Raw genomic sequence first — 19,515 nt, 5'->3', positions numbered from 1 at the left:
TTCTGTGTTTCCATGCCAACCCTACTAGGTCAACCAATGAAAGGCTGCGAGTGTCCAGAGGAGGAGCTTAGAAACATGAGTGCCTTAATGAGCACATGCATGGTATACATGCTAATAAGACATTAAGTTCATACTTCATGCACAGTTTTAAATTGAGTCATAAAGTTATAACATTTCTGAGTATCATAATAATGCTTTGCTGTAATTTTGAGGCATATTTTACACTATTACTTTTATCACTTTGCTTAAAAAAAAAATTGTATTTGCATTGACCTAGGCTGAAAATGAGCCAGTTCTGCTACATCAGAACGTATATTTACTCAAGTACTGTACTTAAGTACAGTTTTGAGATACGTGTACTTCACTTCTACTCCTTTATACTTCTACCAAAGCTCTCAAAGCAGAAGACACACATCTAACACGATTACAAATGTGGTGACTAAAAGAGATGTTAGTGAATGTACTGTCAAAAAACTCTAAAAATGTTGAAAACTGATGAGAACTGAGGAGATTTACACCTCTCGCTTCTTCTGAATAAGGCTGCACCACACTGTCGACAGTATTACAGAGAATATAGTTTCTGAGACATTTTAGATACTATCCAGGTATACTGAGAGCTGGTGAATTAACACAAAATGTCACATCTATGATGGTACTGACCCTTATAAATAAAAATAAAATGCAAACTCCTTAAAGAGGTTTGATGTAAGTATCTAGCTACACTGGACAACACAGACTGTGTGCAGCCCTATATAATAAGGCCATCAATTCCCATGGTGATACATTACAACAGTATGGAAATATTGCTCTGGTGCCCAGTATGCATGAGAAAACATACTATTATGCCCTGTTGGGATTTATAAAACTCCCTTTTAGTGCTACAGCAAGGAAAGAGTTCATTTATGCGCCCACTGTTTAACACAACCAGTTTTTACAGCATTGTGAAATATAATGTTCATGTTTAACTGGCAAAATAAGTAACCATAACATTTCAGAGATATGATTTGTAATCCAAATTATTTATTTATGACAAATGTCGAGTATAAAAACCTGTAACATATTGTCTACTAAAATCCTAATTGTTCACATACAAAATATCAAATATCAAATGTTCTCAAAATATATATATTCATATATATAAATGTTGTAATTTGTTTGGTTTCAAGGCTTGAGTCTCATTTAGTGTCTGACAGTTTTGGCGATGAGATGTTTACCTAACAGGTTCATCTGCTCACTGAGAAGCATCCAGCAAAGGCAACAACTCATCTGCAACACTGTCAGCTCTGCAACCTGATCGGAACTCTGCAGGGCTGAATGAACCAACACTGATCCAGCACAAGACAAACAGAGAGCTGTGAAGTCTGGTCACTTGACGTTAAAGTGATCTTTCATTATCAAACACAGTCAGACTGGTGTAAATAGTCAGTGAATATACAGATCAAATACATATTTATAAAACAAAATTATAAAAATAATTTGGTGTTTGAGATCCAACACATGTCATTTGCTTTCAAAAAGCAAATCTTAAGCTTGATATACATGTGCTTATAAGTGCTCATATTTGATATATGAGCATTAGAAAATATGGATCATTGAGGTTCTACCCTTTCAGTAACTGCTCATTTATTTGAGTATGGACCAGCCAGCCTGAGCATTACGTCATTCCAGTGCAACCACTCTGCACTGAGGACCTCTGCTGGTGAAAAAGCATAATATAATGCATTAGTGTAAGGAAGATGCAGGTGATGCAGCACATACAGCATCACTGCTGCACAACGTGACCTCATTTTATCAGGTCAGCCGCCTCAACTATAGATAGAGGGAGCTAGTTGCACAGTGGCAGCTATTAAAAACACAATAACATTGTGATTTGGTAAAAATTTCTACTTTAATGAGTAGAATATTTGCCAACAATTAAAAATAATTAATAATAATAAAATGTTAAAAAAAAGGTGCCTGTAATAATATCTCCTTCACAAATTAAGTTTGCATGTGGGAAGAATGACTGATTCAAGATGATTCAAGGCTCACTGGAATGAAAGTGATGCAAACAGAGATATATCTAGTTTTGAAGGAATACTAATGGTGGACATTCAGCCCTGCTTTAAATAAGCAGACAAGAGCAGCTTATGCTGGTAGTCTGGCAGCAGCAATCAATATGCTTGAGTTAAAAATGTGAAAAGTAATATGCACACTAATTACATTGAAATATTAGTGACAATATAGAAATAAAAAATCTGAGTTAACATAAAAATTTGCATTTTTTTACAACCACAAATACAGAGGTGGTGATCTTCTCTGGGAAAAGATCGCTATGAAAAGAAGTTGTGACCCAATGATACACTGATGTTCAAAGGAACTAAATTTCAGTCTGACTAAGATGTAGAAATAATGAGAAGATGGAGTCAAACAGGAAATAAAGAGAAGGGAATGAAAGGAAGGTGAAGAAACAGAGGTCGACCTACAACATAAACTTTGGTTTGAAAAGTAGGGCTAAGGAAATTACAGAGGACTGCACTTTATAGAAAGCTGTTTGACAGATATGCATCTGTTATCTAGAAGCAGCATCATTGTGTAGAGCACTGGAAGTGTAGCAGATGTTGAGTTTCTGATTATTTCATAGCTTCCCTGATAAAGTTTTGACTGAATAAAAACTAAACATGACTGGCAAAGTGTGAGGCAAGCAGAGATTGGAAAATGTAACAGCTAAATTGTTGGAAGTTTTAGTAATGATTTAGCAACTCATGCTACATAAACAAATAAAAAATTAACTACATAGCTTAATTATGAAACCTGTATATCGATTCTTTCCATTAGTTATACATGATTACATTATAAAGTGTGCTTCTGAGCATGAATTGTCATTGTAGGCTACAAATACTACAAGTGTAAACAGAAGTTCAGCTCTTAACAATGTGTTTGCTGTTACACTGATATGAGCAGAGTGCTGGAAATCTTCTCATTTGACACAACGGTTACCAAAGAAATTTGATCTGTTGGGATCAGTTACACCATGAAATGCATGTGTCCTTCAGCACCTGTAACAATAACATCCATCCAGATACGCATGGCCTCGGGGGACGGAGCCACCATGTAGTAAACCCGATCGTGGGTCTTCACACTGAACGTCAGCGAGGGGTTGGGGCTCTTGGGTGCGAAAGTGAATGTAATTTTGAGATAAAAAGTGAAAGAATAGAGAATAAAGGGGGGGAGGGGGGAGGTGGTGTATGTGTGGGAGGGAGAAAGACAAATGGAGGGAGAAAAGGAGGAAACAAACAGATGTCAACATGTTCAAATAATATGGTGCATGTGTGGACACTGCCACATGCTAACAATCACAGACATGAACACACATGCACATAAATGGACTTACTTTGTGTGCATTCTTTAAATGGTCATAGTACACCTCTTCTATGGCTTGGAAGTAAATGACTCCCTTCATCTTGGTCTCATGTTTGTCTGCAGTGGAGAATATAAACAGAAATGTTAACACTGTGATCAAAGCTCGTTTTCAGCATCTAAAGTATTCTGGCATAGTTTGAAAATGACATCATGGTTGGGGTAACTGTCTCAAATTTTAAACTGCACATTTTCAACAGGCAACTGAAAGAAAAAGGTGATCACCTGCAAAGTAGGTCAGCGTCCTGCGATTCTGGTCGAAGACAAACCAGCGTTTCTTCCAGGTCTTTATCTTGCCGCCCATTTTGACCAGGAAGCCTCGACAGGTTTTATCAGTGATGGCCAGATGGAAGCAGGCATCTGGGTTGTGTCCTGCTGCCTCGATGTGTCCGTGAAGATCAAAGTCATCTTTCCTTACAGGGAGGTAACGTGTCAACAGCCGGGACTATGGAAACAAATAATGAAATTAGACTACAGATGTAAACATTGTACGTTGCTTTGTTCGAAAAGTATTTACATGCAGCTTATGGTGGGAAAAAAAAAAAAATTTAAACCTCTTCTTGTCAGTTTTTCTGAATACCTGTGATCTTTGTTTCTCCCTGAGCTTCACCTCTCTCTCTACAAGTTTCTGTCTCCGGCTTGTCTCCTCCTGCAGTCGTTTCTCTAGTTCCTCCCTTCTTCGTCGCTCCTCCACCAGAGCCTGTCTGCGCATTTCCATCTCACGCTCCTGCACCCGCCACATAAAGTAAATTACATCCATCATTAAACTAATACATCTACATACAGGAGGTTTTGGTTAGGTGTGATTACCTACCCGATGCTCAAGGAGTCTCTGCTTCTCAGCCTGGGCCTCTCGGAGTAAACGCTCCATCTCCTCAATCTTTGCCATGTTAGACGTACTAGCACTGGAGGAAAATGGAAAACACAAGAAGATTTCTCTCACAAGGGGCAAAGACACTGCTGATTGTGGAATATACGGTATATCTAACCTAAAATCATTATAATAAACAAACAAAAAATAAATGCAAAATCCAGTTTACACCTGTACAAATACCTAAAACTAAAATGACACTCAGTGGAGCGCATTCCTCTGCCAGGGCTAAACGATCCTACATGTCTTTTGTTCTCAAGTATAGCTTTATTTATTATTATTATGTGAAATGATGACATCAGCATTCATACAGCTCTACAGCTGTATAAACTGTCTCATTGCTATGTCACAACAGCTGTTGTTGTTGAGTAATTTTATTAGTTGCATGCTTAATGAAATGCTGATGTAAGTATTGCTAAATTCTGCCGGCGCCATATGCACTGTTACTTACTATTTATAATAATAAGTACAACTTTGAGAGTAATGCTCACACTACTCTCAACACCATCAATTTGTCTGTTTGTATGTATGTTTACATCAAGATCCAAACATTATTCCCTGAGAAACTGACAAAAATGTCCTATTCACACAATGTTGAGGAAAGTGATAAAAAAAAATTCCTGTATCTGCCAGGATCTGTCCTTCCCTGGTCCATTCAACATCCCTCCACAAAATTTGGTGCAAATCATTTCTGAACTTTTTGCATAATCCTCCTGACAAATAAAAAAACAAAGCAAAAAACAGGCAGCTCCCCAGTAGAGGTAATGAATATATAGATATTAGTTCCACTTTTATGTTTAAATTTGCAAAAAACATCTTTTGTCTTTCTAAAAGTACAACTCCTCTTCATCTGATCCACACATATGTGCTCTGTCTAAACTCTTTGGAGTGACCTTCCATCATTGTCGTGGTTTGTCTCTAACCTGGAGATGTTGTCTGGGGAGCAGGCGGAGAAGCTGGTCTCCAGGCTGTCAGAGCTGTCCACGCTGACGGTATCTGAGGCCTGGCTGTTGTCCGGGTAAGAGAAGGAGTCCAGGAACACGTTGGGCTCAGACACCATCCTGCTGCAGAAATCACTTCTTCGCTGTCTGTCTTCATTCATGTGTGCATGGCTGTTGCCTGCTGACAGAAGAAATATATTACAGAGACAAAGTGGAAATACCCTCGGCATGCATTATCTAATAAAATGTAAGTGCCAAATCGCAACAACAGAGCTGTGATTCATTAACTAGTTGGCCAAACGGGATAGCATCTTGTAATCATAATTTTATGTAATTTGTTTGCAGCAACTAGGGCAAGTGACAGCAATTCATCAAGCTAGAGAAAGACACAGACATTGAATGTGTAATCAACATCATGTCATGTCATCATGATTTAACAGTGGAGGTTACAAAAATACAGAATTTTAGTCACTCTCTGCTTTATGAAGCAGAGTAGTTTCTCAATGCTCTCCCTTAGGCTTAAGAAAAACTTTGTGATTACATCCAAAACACATACAAAAACTGTATTATTAAGATTTTTCCATTCAAATACTACAAAAAAATCTCATTGGACCAATCAAATGATACATATTACCATTTCAAATATAGATATTTCACATAGATATTTGTGTGTTACTTGTTTTGAAAATTCTATGCAAACAAGAACTTTGCCTCAAAATAAAAAAAATCTATCTTGTGTAAATTGCAGCTTCTATGGAGACAAATATTTAGTCAGGTTTGGACTATATGTAGGTCACTGGTGTCACAGATTGTTGCATCACCACAGCATTTCCTGACATGCAGATAGCCTGAGGTTTAAAGCTGGTCACACTGTAAAGATTTGATGCAGACAAGATGCAACACTCTGGGGCTCTTACTCACTCTTGGGCAGCCGGCGGGTGTTCAGGTCCCGGGTGGAGAAGCTGAAGCCTTGTGGGATGACGCTGCCACAGCTGGAGCTTTGGGACAGCGGTTGATGAGCCTGAGGAGGAAACAACAGCACACCTGGTGGTCAAGACCAGGCTCTACAACCTTCATACAGCTACAAACTTATCTCATTCGCAAAGTACTTCATGAGCTGGATGGGTGTTGCAAGACAAACTGAGAATTCCTGTTTGGGTGGACCGTGCTCTAGGGACAAAAAGTTCAAATGTTTCTGGATGCAAGTAATGAGGGCCATGAAAACCCCTCTCCTGCAGGCCAGGATCAGAATGAGCAGCTTTACAGTGACAAGAAAAGTCTATGTACTTACCAACAGTGGAATTGCTTTTATTTTTCCAAAAATAAGTTCAAATTTTCATTCAAGTTACAAAAATGAACAAACACAATCTAAGTGATCTAATAACACAAATAATTGTATTGCTCTTGTCCTTCCTGAATACACTATTCAAACATTCACAGTGTAGGTTGGAAAACATATGTGAACCCCTCGGTTAATGACGTTAACAAACGCTAATTGAAGTCAGGAGTTATCAGACCAGGAGTTCTGCCAATGACACAAGATTGGAGACAGGAATTAGAGCTACTCTGACTTGCAAACATTGCTATTCACAGGAAAGCTCTTAAAAGAAAGACTTATGATTAAGAACTGTTGATTTGCATAAAGCTGAAATGGTCACAAAGTCTCTAGATTTAGGTACTCATCAGGCCACAGTCAGACAAACTGTCTATAAATGGAGATTATTTAGTTCTGTGGCTACTCTCCCTCGAAGTAGGCACCTTGCTAAGATGACTCCAAAGGCACAACGCAGAATGATCAGTAACATAACAAAGAACCTCAGAGTAACAGCTAAAGCTAAAAAAGTAATAACCTTGGGTGGAAGCGTTCGTCCCAGGGATCTGCCGTAAGAGGTGGGGAGCTGCTGGCTCCTCTTATGAGGTAGGCTGTCACTCGGGTGGGAAGTGTTTTCTTTGCTGCTTCTTCTCCTTTCCTTCAGAGAGTGCAAGTGCTGCAGTGATCACAGAGATCAGAGGAATTATAGAGGATAAAAAAGGATAAAAAATAACACGATTTGAAACTTTGGTTCATCCACTTTCTGAGGTACTTTGTTTAAGACACAGGAGCACTCTGCTGGTGGATATATAAAGTATTACTGAAGCTGTAACTGGCTCCTACCTCCTTGATGGCTACAGGAATGTTGGTGAAGGTCTGCCCCTCAGACAACTCTGCATACTTTCCTTCCAAAGACACCAGTTTTTCTCTCTCCTGTACACATCAGGAAAGGATCTTCCAGTAAATAAACTGAAAAATATTTACAATATCAGCATGCAAAGATTTTTCTTACCTTCTGCAGCATGACAAGCAAATTGTTCTTTTCTCTCTGGAAATTCTCTCTTTCTTGCTGAGCCTGTAAGGTGATCTGTGAGGACTGTTTCTTCAGGGTAATGAGTCTTTCCTATGAGAACACAAGAGCGCAGGATCACTACACAATATTCGGCAACTTGCACAAGTATGAAGCAAAGTATTCTTGTACATTAGCAGATACTGCAGAGGTGTTTTATTTTGAAGCAGCAGCAGTGTGAACAACATTTTCTCATTTTGAAAACAGATTTTTTTTTTGGTGAGATTTTTGTTTTCCTACAACTTTATCTTTTTTTATTAATGTAACGTCCTCACCCTTTTTTTGCCCTCCCTCTGTGGTTTGACCCTAGATTTTAAAGTCAGTTATTTCGTCAGGCCTTTGGTATTGCTTGTTTACCATTGCTGGTATTGCTGTTTCTTGTAATTCATACTTTGCAATGCAAATCTCATAATTTTGCAGCTTTATTTTCATGCACAATTTGTAGTAAGACTCATGACAACAAACCACAAAAAACCAGAGAAAAGAAAATTTAAAATGATCACCACAAAAACGTTTTCAGTATTTACAATGTGTTGGTTCTTAGTAGTAAGTTTGTGCCTTCAGACAACTTGGTGTGACAATGCACATTATATCAACTTTGCTTTGACCTGCCCAATCCTCAATTATTCCTGTTCCTTTAATTTTATTGTGACATGTTCTCAAACTCAAACTACAGTCCTATTGCTATAACATATTATTTTATTTGATACAATATTAAAGTGCAGGCTTAATATTCAAATTTTATTATTTTATTATATACTATAACTTGTAACAAATGACTACTTACACTATGTGCACATAAAATTCTGTTTTCTTTTAAATAAAGATTTTCGGCTTTTTTGCTTGTGTACATGAACATGTACATGAACATGTACTGAAGAGTCCACTCTAATACTAAAGATCTATTGCAGCTAAACTATGAAAGAGCACACATTTCAGATCTTGTCAAAAAATGTTTTGGTTAGTTCATTGACATGGTTAAGGTGCACACTCACAGCAGTAACTGTATGGTAGATACTTGTGGCTGATAATAAGACACTTTACAGTGATGCAGTGCCAGCATTAACTGCATTTGTTATGTATGCACTAAAAGCTACATGCATGTTCACAAAACCTCACTCTCTGTACCTTGCGTGTGACAGTAAGACGCTGACACTCGGCGATCTCTCGCAGCAGCTCTTGGCTCTGATTCTCTTTTTCCTCGTCCTGATTAATTTCTCTCTCCAGCTTCTGAAACTCCAAATCCTCCAAACTTTTTGTCTGCTCCTTAGCTTCCTGAGAAACACCACAGACACAGTAGTGCATGAATAGATGAGAATACACTACACAGAACAGAGTTAGATCTACTGTGGGCACAAATAATGAACTACAAATTAAAATACAGAAATCCATTAATGTAAAATGTTTCAGTGTTTTCAGTATTTAATGCTAATTACCAATCAGGATTTAAGCATCTGACTGACTATCTTCTTGACAGTGTTACAAAATAGATGCTATTTGTGTTACACTTCATGTCTTTCCAAGTGATGTGAGGTTTCAGGTGATTTTACTTTTCCAAATTGGAGTCAGATGAGCTAACATTTTTTTTTTTTTTTTTTTTTTTTACACATGGTAACTGTTTGGATCCCTTTCCAAATGTGGGTCTAAGGAACACCAGGGCTGAAACAGAAGTTGTGAATGATGAGAATGACATGTGAGACAACAAGTAAAGGAAGAGAACAAGGTCAAGAAGGATAATAGAGGTGCAAAAAAAAAAAAGAAAACAAACTGGGAAGAAAAGAAAAATATTTCAGGTGTTCTGCCACATGGTTTATCAGAGGAACACTGCTGCAGGGAAAGTCAAATAACTAAATGCAGGAGATGCCTTTACATTTGGTTTCTGTTGGACAATTTTCAAGTTATGGTGGGGGTCTTTTAGAAGGTGCTTTAAGCTGCTTGGCAGATCTCATTTGTCATGAACTCCCTCAGTCTGGGGTTTTCAGCATTTCCTTGGGGAAACATAATTAGTTTGTTTTGTTTTAAAGGATAAGCAACTGAAGAAATTTTAGAGGAAGTTGTAGTTGAACGGAACTAATCCCTGAGAGTTTGCATGAGCTGTGGCTTGAGAGTCTGTGGACCCATGTCTTGATGACAGCATTCCTCTTTATCATCTCTGACCAATGTGAGCTGAATTCCAAATGACGGACAAAATAATGAAGATGCAAAGTCATGTCAGATTGTTGGCTTTGTCTGCCTAAAGCTGTCCATTCATGGCCTGTAAGTTTTACCTGTGATTTCTCAGTGTGGCTTGTCTTCTCAATGCTATGAATCTTTTCCTTCAGTTGGTCCAGAAGCTCCTTTTCCCTCTGCAGCTGGCCCATCTCTGACTCCTGCTCCCCTTCCAGCAGAGCACACTCCACCTCCATCTGCAGGAAACAGAAGCACAGAGTAGAAAACCTGCCTCTGGATTTATTTCATTCAGAGCATTCACTGCATTTCTGATTTCTGATGGTGCCTCCATCAGGAACTCCATGGCGAATTAATCAGCTCAGCTCATCAGCTTTTACTGTGATGAGCTGGAGGGATACACTACTGCACAATACTCTTACAGGTGATAAATAGTCATTAGTGGCAGTTGTGTTTATGTACTGCACTGTGCGGTGTACCTCTCGGACAGACTCCTCCATCTGGTTGTCCAGGTCTTTGATCTTCTGCTCCAGCTCTTCTATGTTGTTCAGAACTTGAATCCTCTCTTCCTCTATATGCGTTACTTCCTGTTTCAGCTGCACACTCTCCAAGACCTGTAGTGACATCAGGAATTCATATAAGTACTGGGCTCTACAGGAAACTATTTTGTGATACATGGATCTGAGTATGCAAAAATCCCTCTTGCAAAGTTTATTGGTTGTCACACCTTTTGGTGATTGTATGTTCAATCAAAAAGCTACATAAAGCTTTTATAAGACAACAAACTACTTGTTTCCTTGTATAAAGTACTGTCTGTTGTTAAAATCATTTGCCAGCCAGTAGATTGTTGAAGACGGCAGCAGCTGCTGTTTTAACTCATCCAAAGCTGGATCACTGACAACAGGATTCTTTTCTACTGGGTGTAATGGAATCTATCACTGCACTCCAGTCACTGCCAGTCATGCCAAAGCACTCCCACGTTTTGCACCATCTACCAGCATCCTACAAACATTCATTCATACTCATACTTGGGTGCATTGAAGAGATGCTGTATTCTCAGGTATTCTTCCTTAAAGGAGCCAAGAGGGTTTTTCAGAGGCTCATGTGGCCAGCAGGGCCAGGATTTATAGCTTCCCAGATGGGTTGTGAGCTCTCTTTTCTTCCTGCACACTCTGCTCTTAGGAATGCAAGAGATGGAGGGTATCTGGAGCCTGTAAACCTTTGTCACAACTGACGCACTGCAGAAATTATGGTCTCAACTGGGAAATTTAATTTCCATAAACTCTAGGTGTGTTTGAGAATTGTATCTTTCACGTAACGAAGATTGGTTGAATACCTGTGTTGATGTGTTAACTACATTTCCATTTTCAGAGGGTCTTCCATACATTTAGCCTCAGTATCAAGTTCAAAAAACATCTGGAAAAACACATGTCTTTGCCATGCATATACACTAACATTCTTCCACTCACACACACACACACACACACACAAACACACACACACATACACACTAATTCTCTGTGGGATAAAGTCATTTCCTGTTCCCCCCTCCTTGAAGAGTTTGAATGGTTGTGTGCTGAAAGAAAACTAGGACTTCTTCATTAAAACCAGACACCCCATTAGGTTGTTACTGCTCTAGAGGGGAAAAAAGATTTTTACAGAGACAGTAACTCAGTGGCACTAGGACTGAGACAGCGGAGGATGAAGCTGGAATCACAGTATTTAATACATTTTTGGTATATCTATATTTTTTAATTCATTTCTCAGTGTGTGAGGCAAGGCTGTAGGTCCACTGTAACGCATTCAAAAAGTTGATGATGGGGTCAAACTGTAGTAACATCAAAGCTGTGAGGAGGTCTTGTGAAACTGTGAGTTCCCTGTTTATGTGTCTGAACAACCCACATAAACAGGAAATATACAAATTGCCTGTTACACACACTTAACAGTACTTCAAAAAGCCCAATGATTTTGATCAAGTGTTTATGTGTTGTATAATGCTGTGGAAGGCACACACTGTATGAAACCATCATGCCATGGATGAGCAGTCAGTTTATGACTCAGAGCTTCATGTGACACATGTTCCACCTTTTAATCTACACAAATTCAGTTTGAACCAAATATAAGACAGTGTGCAGGTTGATTATGTTTTTCGAAACCACATTAAACCCTTCAACCGATCCTTACCGTCGATCCTTACATTTTAAGGGGGAAATATATCAATATCTATAAATTATAAACATTTTAGATCCCTTAAACATAATTAGATTTTCTCCTCTGAAAATTAAAACGACGTTCTGCAGGAATGTGCAAAGGGAAATGCAAATTAACCTGGAAACGGAAAGAATTTACCCTGATATTACAACAGGTAAACAAACAAAGATAAACAAACGATCAGCAGTCCGATAAACTGCATTCCACAGCAGGGGTGGGACCCATTAGTTCTTCGCCACAGCTGGGTCCTCTCTTCACTTACTTAAACACTCACTCTGTAGCAGGAAGTAACTGAGAGAAGTCAAGGAAAGGAAGACAGGTACCACAAATAAGAGGAGGACCTTATGTGGATAGACTTGAAGCAGATCATGAAAAAGTTCACTCCAGGTGGCGCAATACTTTCCATTCCACAGCCAGACAGACAGCTTTAACTACCGCATGTCTACCAAAATTAAAACACCATGGCTATGCATTAAATATCCACTTATCAATATTATATATTAAGGATGAATAAAATGATTACAATAATGTGAAAGGGGCTGCTTGCAATGACCCACAAACAAGGAGCCTTTTTCATCAGTTTTCTTTACACATCACAGTAGGAAATGCACGGGTATGCACAATAAAATTAATAAAGGCTGAATTTCATTTAGCTGCTTCAGTTTCAGGGTCCTGCTATTGTTTATGCTGGTTCAACCTAACACTAGCTGTGTCCGCAATCCCTCCCTCATTCACTCACTCACTATTCCCTGGACAATAGACACTCAGTTGTTTCCTCTACAGTGAACAGTGAGCAGTAATTTTCGCATCTATACAATGCAGCATTGTGAGATTGTTAGCAGAAAGTACTGTGCATGTCATGGACAGCACCTTCTCACTCCGACGTGAGAATTTGTGAGTGGATAAATTTCACACCACGTAACAAACAGGCTGTGATTTTGGTCACTGTTACTGTCATGACTTACACCTGAATAGAACAGATGTTATTAATAACACCTGTGCTTCTCCTTTTCTGACAGGTCAAAATGTCTGCTTTGAAAAAAGCAACTCGCTAGCAACCAGGACAGTACGTAGTGGAGCGTTTACCAGCTAAACAGGAGGAAAATTTTGTCAAAAGTTGACAAAAACAAACAGCGATAAAAAAGCAGAGTGAATATTGGACTTACATTCTTCAAGTGGCCGGAGAAAAGACTCTAACTCTCTATCTGCTGAACACGCAACTGTTTGCGAACACGTTATGCTGACAAATATGTCAATGCTGTGGGTTTGTTAGCTTGTTGTGGTGTTCTTCAGTCCCCTCTGAGAAATTTAATTATGCCCCTCTAACCACTGCTCTGTTATACAATGTTTAAGCCAATTTACAATATATACACTGTAGTTTACAGTATTTGACATTTCTTCAAGTATGTAAGTCCTATTAGTATTTTATTTACCAGCTTATAATATTTGAAATAAAAACATATGGTCCATGTATTCACTTCATCTAATAAAAAATGTTTTTTTTTTTTTTTTTTTTTTTTTTTTGGGGAGGGGTTAATCCTTAATTTTTGTGTTTTGTTCTGTTGTTAATCATTTTATGATTTTTGTGATTTGTGATTCTGGATTTGTAATTCTGTTTGATTGAAAATTGGTGATTCATGATTTTGGGCTACATAAATAAAATTGATTAATTAATTGACTTCTTTAAAATGACCCATTTCTAACTAAATCCTACTAGTAGTTGAACTTTGCAAATTTTTTTTGCTGAGGTCACTGTGTGGGATTTAGTTTTATTACCCTTTCAATTTGTCATTATTCAATTTCACACTCTTGGCCCAATGTTAATGAGAATCTTCATGACTTGGTGAAACTTACTTTGACTCTGTGTTGGGTGGAGGGCGAGGGGGCACTGCTGTTCAGGCTGATAGCTGGTGAGTGGGACCTGGCCTCTCTGTAGCCGCTCTGCTGACGCTGACTAACCTGCTGCTCATCAGAGAGTTGGAAATCTCTGACTTTGGCCCCAAAGCAGCCCTCTGGAGCAGTGCTGCTGGGAGAGTCTGAAAACACTGACTCATCGTCTGACACCTGCAGCTTCTCCAACTCCTTATTGATCTTCTGCAGGTCAGAAACAGCTGAACCCGCCGGCTCTCTTTCCACTTGACCCAACTCAGTGCATAGGTTTAAGATGGTCTCCAAACGCTGGCATTCCTGCAGACAAGGGATTCATAATTACTCATTTAACCAAAGTTGAGCTATTTTACAGTTAATTTCCATATTTTCAAGCAAGGTTAATAGGCCATTAAATTAGTATAAAAGTAGACAAACCAGGGTAAAAAAAAAACCTCACCAATCTCTGCACTTTCTGCTCCCTGAGTCGCTCATCTCTCTGGTGCTGGTGGTAGTCTCTCAGCTCCTCTTTGCCATTTAAAGAGCTGATGCTGCCCACCCTCTGTCCTGGACTCAACCCGCCCTTCCCAAAGGACAACCTTCTCTCTCCGAAGCCCAGATCTAAGCCCGTCCCGTCGAGCTCTATACCCAGAGAGCTTAGAGAGGCCAGGCTGGCCCTCCTGGGAGTGCTGGGCATGCTGGCTGGTACTGTCACATCTGGGGGCTGCTCGAGGGAGGAGAGGCTGCGCCGCGGCCCTGCTGAGCCCACTCCTCTGTGGGAACCCACTGAGTGGCGTGATGGGAGCGATAGAACAGGGGGGTCTGCTGTGTTGTGAAGCCGTGGCAGAGAACGGCTGTGCATCCCCAAGCTGTTGAGGGAGCCAGTGGAGTATTTCCTCTGCCGCGAGTCTCCTCCGGCTTTGCCCTGAGAGTAGAGCCTGCGGCCCATGCGAGGGCTGGATGGCACGCTGGCCGCTCCACTTTTGACCCTGGGAGAACGAGGTAGGGGCTCCCCATAAGAGGAGAGCAGAGAGCTTCCATCTGCTGCATTAGAGAGGAGCAGACTGTCCTGTGACTGATGGCGAGAGTGCGAATGACGGAGCAAGCCATTAGGGCTCAGCTGGCGTTCACCCTGGCGAGGTGATGGAGGCACACTGCTGCTGGTCATGTAGAAGTTTCTAGAGGCAGATGGAGGGCGATCAGTATTGCTGAGGATGGATAGCGTCCTGGTGGATTGGGGTCCAACAGGTGAGGGCACACTGAGGTACTTGCGGCTGCACTCAGCTGCCCTCAGGCTGGCCTCCAGAGCACTCTTCCTGCGCTGCAGCGTCTCCATGAGTTCCTGTAACTCTGCCTTTGAGCGGGAGCCTCTCAGCATCGTCCCGCCCACTGAGCCACTGCTGCTGTGCTCAATCTTCACACAGTCTGTAGAAAAGAGAGAGTTGACAGAGCATGACATCCTGTCCCTCTTTGGTCTATAAAATACACTCAGGTTTAATGTAACTTCTTTAATAAGCACCAGCTCAGCAAAGAGAAGCACTGACACACATGTACTGAGTAAGGGGAGGGGGGGGGGGCAGTGAAGAATGTACGCTCATACAGTTCTCAGCCCAATACAAACATTGGCTCAATCAGTGGTTAGGCTTCTTCTAAAAATGGAAGAATGCTGGTGGACCAAGACAAGCCAGAATGCATCATAGTCTCGACTGCAAAAGAAAGCCTGAGGACATCCAAATATCCTGGCAAGCAGTGTGAGCCCGGTGCCCTGAGTCATCGGTGACTGGTCAGTGAATAAATACATAATTACAGAGTTCATGTGATATTACAGAATTACAGAACTCCTTTGGTATAAAAATCTCCCTCACAAATTTGGGTTTTATAAATTAAATCTGGGCCTTCAAAATGGCAAAGTTTGCTGGACCCGATAAAACTTTTAGATTATTAACTAATCTGTCATTTAAAATTGTGACAATCAAGGAATAAAGCTGGTGTCTTCCTTTGTCTAGATACAAATAGCTCCAGCGTGAATGTGCTCTTCAGTTTGAGCTAAAATTCTCAGCATTATGTGCATTTTTTCAGCTGATTATTATTGAAAACATAGCACCAGAAGCCTGTTCTGGGAGGCAAAATGACTGAATTACAGTAACTTTGATTACTAAAACCCAAAAAGCCCTTGAAAAGTCAGACAACTGGCTGTTCTGGCTTCCAGATTAAGGAAAGTTATCTAGATAACTGAATAAACCAGCAAGCAACTAATCCAGGTTTGCATGTTAGCCAGTTAATATGTGGAGGATAGATTTAATTCAAGGGGCATTTAATCAAATATTAGATTAGGAATCTATAATCTAGATCACTGCTGAAGTGATCAGTATCAAAGATTAATCCAAATATTATCTCAATATAATATCAACAAAAACCATTCTTGAATGTTGTCTTACCTGAGCCGTAGCCCAGTGTGGCAACCGCACTCCTCTGAGGAAGCATGCTGCTCATCACACTGACCTCCTCCTCCGGTTCAGCCTGAGGACGCAGGATTCAGCTGGGCCCTGTGTGCTTTGCTCCCTGGGAAAAAGAAAGAGGAGAGAATCAGAGTTATATCTTATTTAAAGCAGATTCATCCTGACTTTACCTCGTGGAATACAAATCTGCACTGTATGTAACCATGAGTTCAACTTTTCTTCCTAACCCCCTGCGTTAGCGTTCCTGCAAAATCATAGTAGCATCAAACAAAAGCAATGCAGACATCACAGGAAGTTGAATCCAGGCCTTGTGGTCCCCCAACTTATCCTTTGAAACTCAAAACAACAATGCCTCAATTGAAGCAGATATTTCAGATGTGCATATTTAAATGGAAAGAAAAAAAACTTTCCTAAAGACTAAGTAGGAAAACAGATCCAGAGGAAAGTTTTTATGTCTGGCTCAGTGTTACCAATAAAAATCCAGTCTTAAAACTCAGCCATAATCAATCTTTTAGCCCCAAACTCATGACCAATCCTTGAAAGTATTCCCTCAGAGCCCCAGACTCATTGATGCAGCAGCCAAAGTTAGAGGTTCAGGCTGGATAACTGCTTGAAGATCTGACATGTCCCTTCAACTCATGCTAAAATGATTAGTCCACTGACAGAAGACTGATTACAGTTTCAAGCAATAACACTAAACAATCATTTGTAAATAGCAAAATACCAAATATTTGCAGGTTACAGCTTCACAGCTTCAGTTGTTGCTTGCTTTTCATGATATCTCATCATCTTAAGTTAGACTTTAGACTTTAGACTGTTTGTCAGACTAACTGAGCAATTTTAAGACGTCATTTTTGAATGACATATTTGTTTTTACAGTTAATTGAGTAATTGCTTAATCGACTCATCAAAAAGATAATCAATTGAACGACTGATTATAAAAACAGTGCTAGGAGTCTTTAACCACTGTTTTTACCAGTGAATATGTTGACTTGCCAACAACAGAAAAAAAAAAGTCTTACTCTTTCCTCTTGGAAAAAAAACAATGAAAGCTAAAAGAAATAAATACATCAAATAACACTAAGAAGTACATCTTCAGGTGCTCATATGTACGGTCATGACCGACAAAAATCACACTGAGTGAAGATATTATCCGTTACAATAGAGGGATTTTAAAAGTCAGACGTTACAGTTTCCTGAATCCACAGACAGCGTGCACACACGCACACATACACCACAGAGAAAGAGAAGGATCGCTGATCCAAGACTTTCTGGTCCTCCTGTCTGGAGAGAGGGCCTACAGGAAGTAGGGTATCCTTTTACACAGTCACACAATCAATCAGCATGAGTTCATTCTCCAGACCTCCTGAGAAAAGGGGGGGGGGGGGCCTCAGGATCATGTCAGGAGCAAGAGTTTTTAATGCATCACTCAGACTACAGGCCAGCAGGGTAGTGTAGATCATAAACACACAGCGAGATGTAAACAGTTTGAGGAATGGCCACTGATAAGTTGGCTTTCATCAAATGAGTGGTAACACTCAGCATATAAATACTTTCACATTGCATGAGGTTCAAACTGTTGTTGTCCTAAAAGTCACTCGCTGTCCAGACAAACACAGTGTTTATCTCCATGAAAAAGAAAGAATTCAGATAGGAAATCACTGGGGTTAGGAAAGGAAAATCAATTAGGGCTGCAACTCACGATTATTTTTACATTGAATTAATCTTCCGATTCTTAATCGTTTGGTCCTATAAAACACCAGAAACCAGTGAAAAGGCCTATCCCAATTCCCCAGAGCCAAAGGTGAGGTCTTCAGTTTGTCTAGCCATCAGTCCAAAACCCAATATTCAGTTTACAGTGATATAAAAACAAAGAAAGGAAGCAGATATTCACATCAGGAGGTGATGTTAGACTTTTTTTTTTGTTTGTTTAAAAAAATGACTTCTGTTTTATCTATTAGTTACTAATAATTTCAGCTCTAACATCACTGTACTGAGTTTACAATATTCTGATTCAACATCAGACATCAACAGCTTATACACATTTCACACACAGACTGTACACCCGAACACACACATGAGGTTGTAATCAACAGTTTGAAGACTTGCTGATAACCACTATCATCCCACTGTTTGTAATGGTTGTGTTTCCAGCCATGTTAAGTCAGTGGACATCACCAGCTCCTAACAAAGCCACTGTGACAGCTCAGAATTCACTCTGCTGACTTTTTACACGTCTTGTGCAACTGCTCGACACTTTCCCATCTGCCTGAGATACACAGAAAAAAAAAAAACCATTTCATTTCTTTTTCTGGCATTTCTTTTTTTTGTAACTGTATGTTGTATATTTAATTCAGCCCCCACCTGAGCTTGACTGCAGCTGTAAACTTTGACACAGTGAGGCACGTCAAAACGAAATGCAGCTGTATGATTTTCCCGGAGCATCACTTTATGAATCGATCAGGAAACTAATGAACTGATGGGAAAGCGACTAACCTTCGTTTCCTGGCCCAGTCACATAGTTGTGCCGGAGGTCTTTGGCATGTGTGCGGCGCTGTTGAAGCTTAGGTCCGCTCCCTCTCTATCAAACTGCAGAGCAAAGTCTTCCCATGACAAAGGATCGGGGCAGGAGACCCCCTCCCCACCCACCTCAACTCCCTGCTCAAACTGCCCTCCTCCCCAAGCCAGAGAGAGGGAGGGAGGGAGGGTGAGAGGGAGGGAGCGTGTTTACTTTGCAGCATCAGGAGCGGCTGCTGCCCCTATCTGGTTAGGTAGAGAATTGCTGTTATGTAAAGATGCAAAAAGGTAAGAAGGAGGAAATAAAGGAAGCGTCATCCCCCCTGTTAGCTTTAATTATAGTGTCCATTAGTGTGTTTAACCCCTCCTGAGTCCAGATATTTGTTTTTCTCCCTGTAGATGGTTCAGACTTCTGACCTGCCAGTAATCAGTAAGCTACAGTATCATGTTTCATATCATGTTGGAATGAATTACTGCAAATCTGTGCTTGTCATGTGCCAGTGTATCATCTCCCATTTCCAACTCCCTCGATAAACCACATCTAATTCCTGAGTTTTCTGTCTGTCTGATCAATTTGTTCACAGAAAGACTAGGCTTAGCTGGACTGTTCTCACGCAGAGGGACCTTCCTTCCAATGTGTGTGTGTGTGTTATTTTTTTATAGACGAAAAAGCCCAAGCAGGCATTAGTGCTCACAGCTGTAAA

General features: G+C 40.2%; 1 protein-coding gene across 2 annotated transcripts; it reads right to left on the bottom strand.

The window, feature by feature from the left end:
• Window positions 1-998: 998 nt before the first annotated feature.
• phldb2a (pleckstrin homology-like domain, family B, member 2a) lies at window positions 999-18,943 on the bottom strand. 2 transcript variants are annotated; one of them, XM_071460517.1, is made up of 17 exons: window positions 18,791-18,943; window positions 16,274-16,397; window positions 14,296-15,260; window positions 13,824-14,156; window positions 10,238-10,372; window positions 9,860-9,997; window positions 8,721-8,867; window positions 7,536-7,646; window positions 7,367-7,456; window positions 7,062-7,199; window positions 6,133-6,232; window positions 5,194-5,389; window positions 4,214-4,304; window positions 3,980-4,126; window positions 3,625-3,844; window positions 3,374-3,459; window positions 999-3,147 (listed from the first exon to the last, which is right to left on the bottom strand). In XM_071460517.1, the coding sequence occupies exons 2-17, from the start codon at window positions 16,326-16,328 to the stop codon at window positions 3,007-3,009; spliced, it is 3,093 nt and encodes a 1,030-aa protein (XP_071316618.1). In that variant the 5' UTR covers window positions 16,329-16,397; window positions 18,791-18,943; the 3' UTR covers window positions 999-3,006. The 2 variants fall into 2 exon arrangements, with proteins under 2 accessions (XP_071316618.1, XP_071316617.1); XM_071460516.1 differs by having other exon boundaries at window positions 2,859-3,147; window positions 5,194-5,392; window positions 18,791-18,930.
• Window positions 18,944-19,515: the final 572 nt, after the last annotated feature.

The sequence above is a fragment of the Trachinotus anak genome, unplaced genomic scaffold (assembly GCF_046630095.1).
Source record: "Trachinotus anak isolate AG129_WGS33_773 ecotype Australia unplaced genomic scaffold, CSIRO_AGI_Tana_v1 ptg000024l, whole genome shotgun sequence".
Classification (NCBI taxonomy): domain Eukaryota; kingdom Metazoa; phylum Chordata; class Actinopteri; order Carangiformes; family Carangidae; genus Trachinotus; species Trachinotus anak.
This window is presented reverse-complemented; position numbering and strand designations above follow the sequence as displayed.